The sequence below is a fragment of the Alligator mississippiensis genome, chromosome 2 (genome assembly GCF_030867095.1).
Source record: "Alligator mississippiensis isolate rAllMis1 chromosome 2, rAllMis1, whole genome shotgun sequence".
NCBI lineage: Eukaryota > Metazoa > Chordata > Crocodylia > Alligatoridae > Alligator > Alligator mississippiensis.
In genome coordinates, this window is record NC_081825.1 from 97,973,007 (window position 1) to 97,985,562 (window position 12,556).

General features: G+C 41.8%; 1 protein-coding gene across 4 annotated transcripts in view; it reads right to left on the reverse strand.

Annotated features, from left to right (window-relative positions):
- DCLK2 (doublecortin like kinase 2) overlaps nucleotides 1-12,556 on the reverse strand; it is a 158,452-nt gene that overhangs the window by 2,305 nt on the left and 143,591 nt on the right. For 2 of the 4 annotated variants that reach the window (XR_001371475.3, XR_001371478.3), the window contains 3 exons: nucleotides 7,525-7,605; nucleotides 5,745-5,861; nucleotides 4,436-4,512 (listed from right to left, as the gene is read on the reverse strand). Coding sequence is in view for 2 of the 4 variants with exons in the window: in XM_014593442.3 (XP_014448928.1) it covers nucleotides 5,745-5,861; nucleotides 7,525-7,605 (198 nt within the window). In the remaining 2 variants the exon portion in view is untranslated. The remainder of the gene's footprint in view (nucleotides 1-4,435; nucleotides 4,513-5,744; nucleotides 5,862-7,524; nucleotides 7,606-12,556) is intronic. The other 2 variants (XM_014593442.3, XM_014593445.3) reach the window with 1 other exon arrangement.

The window sequence follows — 12,556 nt, forward strand, 5'->3', positions numbered from 1 at the left end:
AACAGGAGGGCAAGCTAGTGTTTGTGTGTCCGAATACATTCTCAAATAGTTTCTCAAGTGTGATCTGGACAGTCTCATGGCTAGACAGCTAGTGTACACTGTTTTTAAATAATGCCCCCGGTGTTTAGGATGCTTGTCTCGGATGTGAAGGGCCCAGATTCAGACTCTTCCTCTGCCTGAATCAGAGACAGGATGTGAACCAAGATTTCCCACCTCTCAGGAGAGTGTCTGAACCATTGAGCTACACAGTAGTTACGCTACCCTGTCTTGCTGAAGTTATTCTGTTCCCAGCAGTTAGTAATTCCCTCTCTCATTCAACAAATATTTATCAGGCAGAGGTCCTCTTAGCAGATGGGCCAGTCTAATGCTATTCCTTTTTCCATTGAATATTTAGATGTTTTATACAAAGTGGAACAATCACCAGGACAGACTGATGATGGGCCAGCCATGAATGTCCTGTGGCCAAGGGGTTTAGGCACCTTCTTGGTAGGGAAGAGATCTTAGTTCAAGCCCCTGCTCAAGGCAAGTGTCCTAAGTACTGGGCCACAGCTATCCTTATAAGATAGTAGGAGCCACAAGAGAATCATTTCCTTGCTCGTTTTGTGAATTAGCAAACATTTAATTCAATCCAAAATACAATGAAAAATGCCCCAAAACAGGTTTGTTTCATTCAGTTTGAAACAAAGTTCTTAGGTTTGTAGCCAACCTGCACCACAGCTTTATTTTTCTTTTTGCTTCAGCCAACAAATATTTGAAGAGCCTTACTGTTTAGCAGTACCTCATGACTTGGCCCTCCTATCTTTGTGAACCTCTGCTGCTCTTGTGGCAGTGTGCATATGTAGGGTGGGTAGTAAGCACCTTTGTTGGGGCAAGGATAGAGTGAAAAAGTTGCCCTGCAACAACCTCTCTATCTGGTGCTGGAGTGGTGGCTCTTACACTCCATCCTTTCCTGCCACCTTCCCTCAGAAATGGAGAGAGAAAGCAAGTGTTTTCCTACAGTCAGCAACAGGACACCCTGAGATCATCAGTGTATGGGAGAAGGCAGGAATATACCTTCAGAGTACCCAAGACAGGATGGTGGTTTTGTTAACCTCTGCCCCCCATATAAAAGTTATCAGAGGGGTAGTGTACCTACCCATTCTGTCTCCCAAAAGAGGTCCCACAAGGAGGAGGTCTGTTGTCATAGAAGACAGGGATTGGCAAGGGCTGAAGGTCACAGGGGCTAGTGGGAACACTGAAAAATTTGGGTAAGTATCTTAACTTTTGGATGTTCAGATTTAGTAAGTACTAAATAGGTAGAAGAGGAACCAATCCCCATCCTGAACAGTTTACCTTCTAATTCACTTGCACATACACATAAGCAGCATCATGCTGGGTCAGAACTCAGCCAATACACATTTTCCTTCCTTACCATATCTGTTAGGAATGGGGAAATCAAAATAAAATTAAAACTTAGTTTTAATAGGATGTGCAATCATTGGCTGAAGGAATGGTCCATCTAGGAATTGGCTGAAGGAATGGTCCAGTGTCCTGTCTTTAACAGTGACAGCTTTACAGGAAGAGCATTAAACTAGGTATATCTAGAGCAGTGATTCTCAACTAGGGTGAAAGCCTTTCAAGGGTGCTACTGGATGCCTTATAGTGTTAGCACTGTTAGGTGAGCAAATGACGAAATAAACCCAAAGGGCATTTTTACATGCGCTCCAGGAGGTGTGTGGAGGTGGGCACTTTAATTAGCGAGCACTTTTAATTAAAAGTGCCCAAGCACCGCGTGCATACCCCCCCCCCCCCCCACGCTGAAAATGGTGGCGGAGCACTTTGAACTAAAGCTTGTCATACAAGCTTTAGTTCAAAGTACCCCAACGCCATTTTTCAGTGCAGGGATGCTAATACATGTGACGCCAGAGTCTGCTGGAGCATGCTTATTTTATTATAATCTGGAGCACAGATTAATCAAGTCTGCTCCAATGCAGTGGATTTCCAGTGCATCAGAGCCGGCTCCCTGCACATGCATAGGACACCCAGAGATTTCAAATCGGAATCTACAGTGTTAAAAATATTCTGATCTGCTGTGGTCTTTCTGAGTTCTTTGCAACAGAAGAATTGCTCTATTATATTTTTGTAGTAAAAAAAAAAGTTAAAATGAAGAAATGGCATTTTCTGAGAAGGGGTGCCTTGAGCCCCAAAAGACTGAGGTCTATCCCCTGCTCATTACTCTTCCTGGCATCCACCACCATTGGTTTAGAGATGCCAGAGGATACATCTGGGATTGTTCTGTTTAATAGCTATTAATAAGATCTATCATCAATTAATTTGTGTAGTCCCATTCGGAAGCTGGCTATACTATTTGCCTCTACAGTCTCCTGTGGCCATGAGTTCCAGAAGTTAATTACATGCTGCATAAAGAAGGATAGAGTGAAGCCAACTTCCCAAGATTATAACAGTTAGTAGGGCAGACAAAATGTAGGTTTTATCATCGCAAAAATTACGTATGTATGCAGTGAGGCTTCCTTTTACTTTCACCTGCTAGAGCAGGGTTTTTTGCATTTTTAAAAACATGCATACCTGTAGTCTCAGCAGCAGGGCAGGTTATTTGTCAGATCCATTGTGACCCCCCAACATCAGTGTATGTACAGAATATGTGGTTACTCCCTAAGAAGAGAGAGTATGTGCAACTTAATGAAGTTTGGCTACCCATTTAGACTGCTTAGGCTCCAGGTCAGGAGGTTTAACTCTATTACTTCTGATGGAGAAGATTAACTCTGTGACTAGATGTGCATAGTGTATTAGCTACTAGAATGAGTGGTGCACCCTGGGATCTAGGTGGGCTCAGGCTGGGTCTCTCTGGAGAGAGAAACTGCATATTTCCTGCTATTTCACAGCTGATCATCTTTTTTAAGTTTTACTGTATGCATCTCAAACTCTCACCCTTCATGCAAAGCTGCATTTAGTAGTCTCAGGGTAGTGTCTGGTTAATGACCCTTGTTTCACAAGAGATGTCAACCAGGGGTCAGACCATCTGCTGTGTCAGCTTTGGGAGAGAAAATAAGGAAACAGGAAAGGGGATAAGGTGAAGAATCCAGCAGAACTTTTCCTCTCAGCTTTCTGTACCTCTTAGCACATTTTTTTTATAGACACCTCAGTACTGTTTCCCTGAAAGCAACTCTTTCCTCTAACTTTCCCTTCTCACAAAATGCCATGTTTGGTGAAGAAAAAGAAAACAATGATGCCAAATGTCTTCCAAAAACATAAATTGTCAGCCACTGTGGATTAAAAAAAAAAAGTGCAAATGTTTACTGGTACAGTATAACCACTAAAAGATATTAATTCCCTGGTTCTGTGCAGCTCTCAAACTGCCCACTTCAGACTGGCTGAGTTATTTCTCCTTTTTCTCTCAGAAAACTCAGAACACATACTGTGTGCAGCAGAACAAAGCGTTGCAGTTAGTACATACCATTGCCTTGGACCTACTCAGAGGAAAGCAATGCAGGCACAGGGAGAGGAGGAAAAAGGAAGAAAGCAAGGGATAGAAACTACACTTACTTTAAGCAGAACTAACACAATTGCAACAAATTTAGACTTATAGAACATTCTGATACTTTCTTGGAAAAAAAAATCAGTAAAAATGATTTTATAGCAACACATTTTTCTTAGTAGCAGCAAAGACACTTCCTTTGTGAAGACAGAACCAGGCTTTGTCAGCTTCTACTTCTCCACCACAAGATGGCAGTGCCTGCTATGGCTGAGATGCTGCCCTATGGCTTTCCAAGGACAATGCTCCTCAGTGTGTGCGCATTAAGTGACTATCTCATGCTCAAAGGTGGTTCTGTTGAATATTTTTCCCATGAATAAAAGTGTCTAAGTGCAAGTGAATGGGTTTGTGATGCACTGCAGATACAGAAAGGAAACTCAAAAACAGTGCTTGCAAGAATCAGGTTTATCATAAAGAAAAAATTGGTTATATTACAATTAAGGAACCTGACAGTACGAAGGCAACTAGATTTGCGCCGCAAGTAAGGCAGATATGTAGCTTGGGGGCTAAACTCTTATTACCTTTTTCTTTCCATAAGTCACAGACATGTTTTCCTATTCTCCCCTTCAATTTTCTCTGCACATCCAGGGACAGCAGTGAGTGTGAGTTGCAGTTAGAACTCAACAGGTAGACATTTTCCTTCCCAACCATGTCTGTTAGGAGGGAGATGAGGCAGGAGAATGGGGAAATTAAACTAAAATTAAACCCTATTTTTAATAGGATGTGCTTCATTGGCTGAAGGAATGTCAGTTAAGGAACAGAATAAGAAAAAAACCCCACACCAAGAGGAAGCCAGAAGCTGTATTGTGTCAGAGATTTGAGACAAGCTTAAGTGGCATGCAAATTGGATAGGGGCTGAAAGTTAGAATTAAAATCGCTGTTATTAAATACAGAATTTTATACCAGGTTTCAGCTTCAGGCTTATCCATAGTCTCAACAGTATAAAGAAGCTCTGAAGTCCCTCAAACTGTCAAGTCAAACTGTCAAACGAAATGCAGACAACAGCATCAACCTGAAATCAATTTTCTGGCTTCGCTCTTGTGAGCATTTTGATGTTACTACAAACGCTACTTTTAAACCTGCAGCTATTTATTTAATCCACATACATGTACTTTCTTCATATATATTACATATATACACACACAAACAGCATAAGTGGTCAGATTTATAAGGTGGGATGTGTCATTAATAATAATATTATGACTACTATTGCTATCATGTAACTGATGCAGTGCAAACAATATTCACCCCTGCTAACAAAGTCAATGCTGTGTTGCCAGAGTGGTAGTGTTCTTAAAAATATTTGAAGACACTTAAGACACTTTTTTTTTTTTTTTTTTGCACGTAATCCATATTTGGGCTGGAAAAAAGATGCATCATCTTTAGCAGTGAGAAAAACTCACAGCAGAGCTAGCTGGTCAGTCAGAAGTATAACGGTACACTCTGCTATGGGCGCTTGTCTGCTAAGAAATGCTCAGCCCATCAACACGGTTCTACAAGATGTCTGATGGAAGTGTTTTTCCACAACTTTTTAAAATTCATCTCAGCTGAACTATATGGAGGGATGGTAATGCATTCAGATTTCCCACAAAGTCACATTAGTATGTAGTCTGGTCTCTGATAACTTCACATTAGTATCCAGTCTGGTCTCTGACAACTTTCATTAGCAAAAGTCAGGCTGTGGCAAAAGTAATTGTGAAAAACATCTGAAAAGATCTTAACAAAAAATACAACCATTTCTGGGAAAGGAGTAGGTTCTGGACAGCATCACTTTGCTGTCGAAAAATTAGTCAATTAGAAAAATGAGACAAAAGAGGCAAGATTTTTGTAATTAAAATTATAATGGAAAGGATTAAAAAAAGTTTCCCCCAGCCCCCAAAGTAGCAAGTGAGCTTGGTTCTGTATTTCTGCATTTAACTATTCTCTGCGTATATACCTCCACGTAAAGGATATCTTTCAGCGATTCAATTAATTTACCTTAGCACAGACCCAGTTCAGCTGCTCCTGAATACTGATTTACTAAGGCTGAAATGGGACTTAGTGTATGTTTATGTTATGCATAAATAGGGGCTCAGAGTAGACACAGATGCTACGCTGGTCTTATTTTTGCCTGTGTTTGCACCACACTCACCCATAGGTAATTATTTTCAACATGTTAGAAAATATATATACAAACATAGTATCTACAAGTGAAAATGCTGAATTAGCTTACCATGATGACAGAGACCCCAGCAGTTGTATTGTTTTGTTTGGGCAGAGTGTTGTTAAAGTGCTGCTTCAGTTTACCTGTTACTTCAGCTTGCATATTATTCTCCTGGGAGGCATCATCCTGTGTAAAAAGGAGGTACACAAGTTACTCTTTAGGTAGGAATAATCAGGAGTGGAAACAGAAAGTTCACGGAGTTGGGGAGAGGATCTTCCATCCTCTTGGGACAACTGATCATGTTAACAAGGAGGAACAATTTGTACCCCAGCCCTTGTCAAGTTACCTTAGTAACAACTTAAAAGCTGTCTGAGAAATAGTTTACACTGGTGAGAAAATCAGCTGCACAGGGATGGGCCCAGCAGCTGCAGCTTTAAATTTGCCACTTTGTTTCTTAACACGGGATTAATCCCTATACACTCCCAAAATATTACAGCATTGTAGCTAACTTGGTGGGTTAATGGATGCTAAGCCTGCATTTAGTTATGTATGCTTTCTAAACATGCCTTGTTGTCAATGAAAAGTAATGGGCCATTAAACTGCTGATGACCCTAAAAATGTTTAAATAAGCCCTAATGAAGATCCTTATTCCATCCTATGCACATCATATTGTTGTTTATATCCATGCAGTATTTGGTAAGAGGCCAGTAATCACAGAGTTTACATAGGAGCAGTTATGCAGCAGCAACACGGGCTTTATTATATTTCCTTCCTATCACAGTTTCAGGAAAATATGACTTTGTTCAAATGCTTTTCCTTCAAGGTGCAAGCTGCACTGATTTCTCTCAGCAAGAGAGGGAGACAAAGCTCACAGAGAAGCACAATTTGTCCTTCAAACGGTGAAATGAATGTGAAAAAAATACTTGAGTTTATTAGTGTGGTGTTTAAGCTTAACACTGATTAGTGCTTATTTACTAATTAACAATCAGTTTACTAAATTATTTTCTACATCAGCTTCTCCTACTGCTAGTATCAGAGATGCACCAGATGGCAGTCAGTGACTTCTATATGTGGCTCAAACACTATCTTCAGTTTTCTACTTTGTCTCTCATTCCAGGCAGGCAGTTCTATTTTTGAAAATGGAGACCCCAAATTGTGCCTGGCCATGAAAGCATACCCCTGCAAGTGTGCATTCTATAGAAATGCACAGGATAGTGCTGCCATTTGAATCTTCTGTGAGCACTACTTTATGGGTCGGATTTGAAAAAGCAGAAATCTGAGTTATCCAAAAGGCCCCACTGCCAATCTTTTTCTGAGATGGAGAGCATCTTTTGGTGAGAAACAGATGGTAAAAGATAAGATTAGAGCAGATACTTATGCCTTCCAGGATCTGTTCCCTTAGTCATGGAGTGCCCTGCTCAGTCGGAGCGCACAGTATTTGTGCAGTTTCTCTTCCAACAGTAGGGTATGAAAATAGCTCAGTATTAGCTGCCATCAGGTTGCCAAAGTCTATTTGCACAAGCTTAGTGTCCAAATCATTGTCTCTTATTTTATCCAAATCATGGATTTTTGCTATGAATTCTCTTCCCAGGCCTCCAACTCCGTACCCAGGTTCTTAAAAATTCAGTTTCACTTGATTCAAACAAAGCTTACAATGATCCCAGTGCATCAGAAGGGTAGGATTCAGATCATACCTAGCCTATGCTTAGTAGGAATAAGGGACATACAAGTAGCTTGAAAAATGGGCAAAAGCAGAATTGTGTCACTACTACTGGCAATGATGCTGTTCCAGTTAAGTCTTTAGGATTCGTATTTATTTAGAGGCAAGTAGAACACAGAGTTTACTCACAGACACCCAGGGATGGCTTAGGATCTGTGCTGCCGTATAGCGAGCTTCTACATTTACATGTAGCATCAGACTAATTAACTCCTGAAAAACAAAGATATGAGGAAGGACATCAGCATTAAACAGTGAGTCATCCAGCTTTTGCACGGAGCTCTTCTAACATTTACACTGGAGTTTCTCTAATATCTCAGGGAAATCCTGGTCCTACTTGACTTTAGTAGTGCCAGAGGATTTCATCCTCTGGGTTTACAGTCTGATGGGAACTGTAGGTAATATAACTAACAAGTATCCTTATTGCAGTCATGCTCACTTGCTCTTCTGAAAATAGCTGAACAAGAAACACTCTAAACAGCAACTATAATACACTAGTTTTTTTCTGCATGTTGATGCAGGCAGCAAGAATAGAAAACTTGGGATGGTGCTCCATTTTCACAGCACACTCTCTGCACATACTCAAAAAAACTGCATTTTTTTTTCTTATCGGATGAGTAACGTGAGTAATTTACAGGAGACATGGCTGTGAGGTAACCTTCCCTGACAGAGGCAGAAACAAAATGCACATGAAGAGCACCAGCTTTTATACCAAATGGCAAGTGCATTTTTGAGCCTGCAGGGATTGTTTAAGCTGTCTAGAGGGTATATAAACCAGCATGAGATATGCTTTTCATTTTTTGATAAGCAATATCACTGGAATCATTTGGTAAAGGAAAAAAAATCAATCTGATGATGCTATTCATTTACTCAGTAACATCTTGAGAATGAAAGCTCCTCATCAGCACAAGACTGCTCTAAAGTGGCTGACTATAACCATGCCTGAAGAAGGGTGCTTGTGTCCAAAAGCTTGCAAATAAAGATTTTTTTTTTGCAAAAATCTAGTTGGTCTAATAAAAGATTTCATAGATTTCATAGACATTAGGGCTGGAAGGGACCTCGGAAGATCATCAAGTCCAGCCCCCTGCCCAAAGGGCAGGAAGTCATCTGGGTTCATAGGATCCCAGCAAGATGAGCATCCAGTTTGCTCTTGAAGGTGTTCAATGAAGGCGCTTGAACCACCTCTGGTGGCAGGCTGTTCCAGACCTTGGGGGCTCGGACAGTAAAGAAATTCTTCCTTATGTCCTCTTACGTTGCTCTTGAGGCATAAAGGGCCTTCAGCCACCCTCTGCCATTAACTATGGATCCCTCTGCCCTTCCCACAGCCCCTACATCACGAAGGAGGTCTTCAGTTAGCTGTGTCCCCTACACTGGCTCTGAGCTAAAGAAAAAAAAGGATGTGCCTTTAAAAGCTCAGCATGTGATTAAGTTACTCCAAATGACTTCAAATAAACTCAAGTGTTTTGCTGAAGTAAGATCTTTAGAGTATGTACAATCTATAAAACAGATGTTCCTGGGTTTGCATATTTCTGTGGCTCTCCCAATAGTAGTATGACCGTCTGGAGTACTGAAAAAAGGCAAGTCTTAAGAATTTAGTCGTCAGGCAAAGCATGCAGTGAAATTATAAGTAGTGTGGACAAAATTCTATTTATTTCCCTTTCTGCATCTAAATGGCAGTTTTCCAGCTGTGTACCTGGCCTTTTTTGGCCCTGTTACTACACTGGGGACACATAAGAATGTGTACGTAGAGTGAGCATATACTCTCTAGGCTATGCACTGGCCAGGAATATATGTGCATTAATTGAAGGCAGAAGCTCTCTCAATGTTTTATTCCAAGAGTTGAGTGGTTAGTTAGGGCTTTTACCCAGGAAGCAAATGTTCTGGGCCCCTTTGAACAGAAAGGGATTGAAGCAGCAATTCTGCTCCCACAAGTTAAACATTATTCTAGCCACATTGCCTGCTGAATTGAATAGTCTCTGGCTAAAATTCATGAAAAACAGTGAAAGGGGGAATTAAGTTTCTGCACCACTGGAAGCCAGAGCCCATTTCCTCAACAGGAGCTATTTGACTGAGCCACACACTCCCTAGCTTGCTCTCTTCCTCTGGGACTCATATGTCTCCTTCTCCTGGCTGCCCAGCTGGCCAGTTTCAAAAAGGTCAGCTGTGATATGGTGCTTCAAGTCCTGTGCTGGAAAAAATCTACTTTGGGCAAAGTTAGTGTTTCCTGGACAAGTGCTCTAATGGCAACATTTTCATGAATTGGGCTGCCTGGCTAGTATATACTCTACTCTATGAGCACTTCGTGGACATAAGTGTCCACAGTGCAGAGGAAACAGAATCAATATTTGCATTTAATACCAAAAAATGCCACGCCCCTAAAAAGCTGCCATTCAGGCACACAAAGGGAAACAGAATTCTGCCCTATGTGTAGCTTTTCATCGCAAATGCTCATTGCTTCTTCAGTGGTGTTCCAGAGCAGATTGCAATTGACAAGGATTGTTCCAGAGCAGTTTCCAGTCGCTTAAGAGAAAAAACCCCATAAAACTCCTTCAATATCAAATACTTTCATTAAAAGTAAACACCTCCATTTTTCTAAAGTGCCTATAGCCCAAGGATCATCTCTCTTTCTTCATATTGTAATCAGGGAGATCTGTTCTGATAGAAAGAAACAATATGGCCAGGTACAGACATTACTTTTACCAGTATAAGTGATCAGAAACGGCTCTATACCCATAACAGAACACACGTTCAGCACACACAGACTGGCTAGAAATGGTGGATCTGGGTCTAAGATTTGCACCTCCGCCACCAAAGGGTGAATGTATATTCTGTTAGCCACCAATCTAAGCTATGCCACTTAGAGAAAACTGCATAACTTAGATCAATTCCACTTTGGGTTTTTTGAGTGTCTGTACCTAGCCTATATGCGCAATAAAGAGGTTGTTGCTCATCATTTACTTCTGGAAAATAGCCTCCTCAGCAATATCATTCAGTAAAAAGACAAACCAGAGATACAGGCCCAGATTTTTCAGAGTAGCTGAGCTGTACTCAGTTCAAAAACTATTTTTGTGCCACCCCAACCCTGAAGCTGGTAAACAGTCACTTGACGGCTGCTCTGTTTCATATCAGATGAACCATGAGCTCATTCTGGCAGTGGGAGACAGGCCTGGCCACTACCATCCCCCAGTCTTTAAGCTGCAGCAGTCAGCAGAGGGGCAATGTAGTGAAAGCTGTATGAGGGTTCTCCTAGGACAGTGGGGGCCAGCCTTTTTGGTAGGTGCCACAAATTAACCTCAGACTGTGCCTGAGCGCCACTCCAAACCTCTACCCCTGTTGATCTTCCTGCCCTGTGTGCTGCTGTGCTACTTGACCCCTTCCCATATGCTGCCTACTACAGTGCTTCTCAAACTATCTGATGTGGCGGACCAGCAATTTTTTTTCCAGTGAGCCAGGGACCAGTGCCCGGTTCAGCCGGTGGCAGCAACTTCGTGTAACAGCGCTACACAAATGCGCGACTGGCTGTTTCTTTCTCTTTCCTCACCTCATATGACGTGACGTCACCTGGAGTGTTGGAACGTACGAACTGTGGTGCTATGACATATCAATGTCATGCTTCTGAAAATATCTTTCTTTCTTTCCTGGCAACTCACTGCGGACCGGCAACCGGTGGCTTGCAGACCGGCACCGGTCTGTGGACCACCACTTTGAGAAGCACTGGCCTACTACACACAGTAGTCACATGCCACTTGCCCACATAAACTATGGTTGGCCACCCAGTCCTCAGATACAAGAGTTTATCAGCAAATGGCTGCAGGGCTGCTATGTGCTCCTAGGCCTTTTATAAAGTCAAATTAAAATGATGTTCTGATGATGATAGAACTCTTCAAATATCTGATGGGCTGCCATAAAGATGAGGGAGAATGCCTTTTCTCTCTAGCTGCAAAGAGCAGGATGTGGACCAATGACTTGATGATGCAACAAATAAGTTTAGATTGGTTATCAAGAAAAGCTTCTTCACTGTTAGAACAGTGAGGCAGTGGAACAGACTACGGAAGCTGGAGATCATTGGAGATCATCTCTGGAGATCATCATTGGAGATCATCTCTATCATTGGAGATGTTCAAGAAGAGGTTTGGCAAACACTGGTCAGGAATGATCTAAGAGTAGGTATGCCTATGCTATGCTATGTTAATTAAGGCCATACCTCTGGGCCTTGCTGGCTGTTGCATAGGGCCAAGTAGGAATATTTTCCCCCTCCTATCGCTATACAGTAGAGGTTTTGTTTTTGTGTTCCTCAGAAGCATTCAGTGTTGAATGCAGCCAAAGCAAAATCCTCAGATTTTGACTGGGGTGTGCCAATGCTCTTGCTGGTTCCTGGTGAGAGGGTCTTGACCATCCACTCAGGGTCAGACCAGCTGTCATATTTTAGGTCAGGAAGGAATTTTACTGCATAGTCAGACTGGTACACAGTCTGTGGGGGTTTTTGCCTTCCTCTGTAGTGTGGGGCATGTCTCTCTCAGATTTCCTGAGCATATTTTAACAAGCCTTGCAGCAGCAGGATACTAGCCCTGTTTTACCTGTAGCAGGTTAGGGTGTTATGCTTTGTGGTTATGGGGCAGGGTTACCTATGTGGTTTTAATAACAGGTTAGATAAGGATTTGCTTGGAATGGAATGGAAAGGATAGGGACAATCCTGCCTCAGGCAGGGGGCTGGACTAGATGATCTCTACAGGTCCCTTCCAGCCCTACTTCTCTATTATTCTACACCATCATCAGTGTTATGCAACAGCCTTTGGGAGACAGAATACGGTCTATTTCTTTGGATAAAAATGCATTTCTTTTTATCTGCAGTGCACCCAAATTCCTCTCATATATGGAATAATTCCTATTAAAAATCCAGGGCACATGGATGGGACTCCTTTAAGACCCAGGGTTAAAATTTTAAACATTGATTTCACAGGTTCAGACATTTAAAGTATCTTAAGTACTAGGAGGTGCCTAAAGCTCACTGAAGTGCTAATAGTTAAGGCTTCTGTGGCCCAAGGGTGAAAACAGACCTAGTGATTTCAACTGATGTCAGTCCACATAACAACTACTCTTCTCTCAAAAGAGTATAGAGAGGGAAAATTCCAAACGACAATTACATTGCAGCTCAGCCACTGAA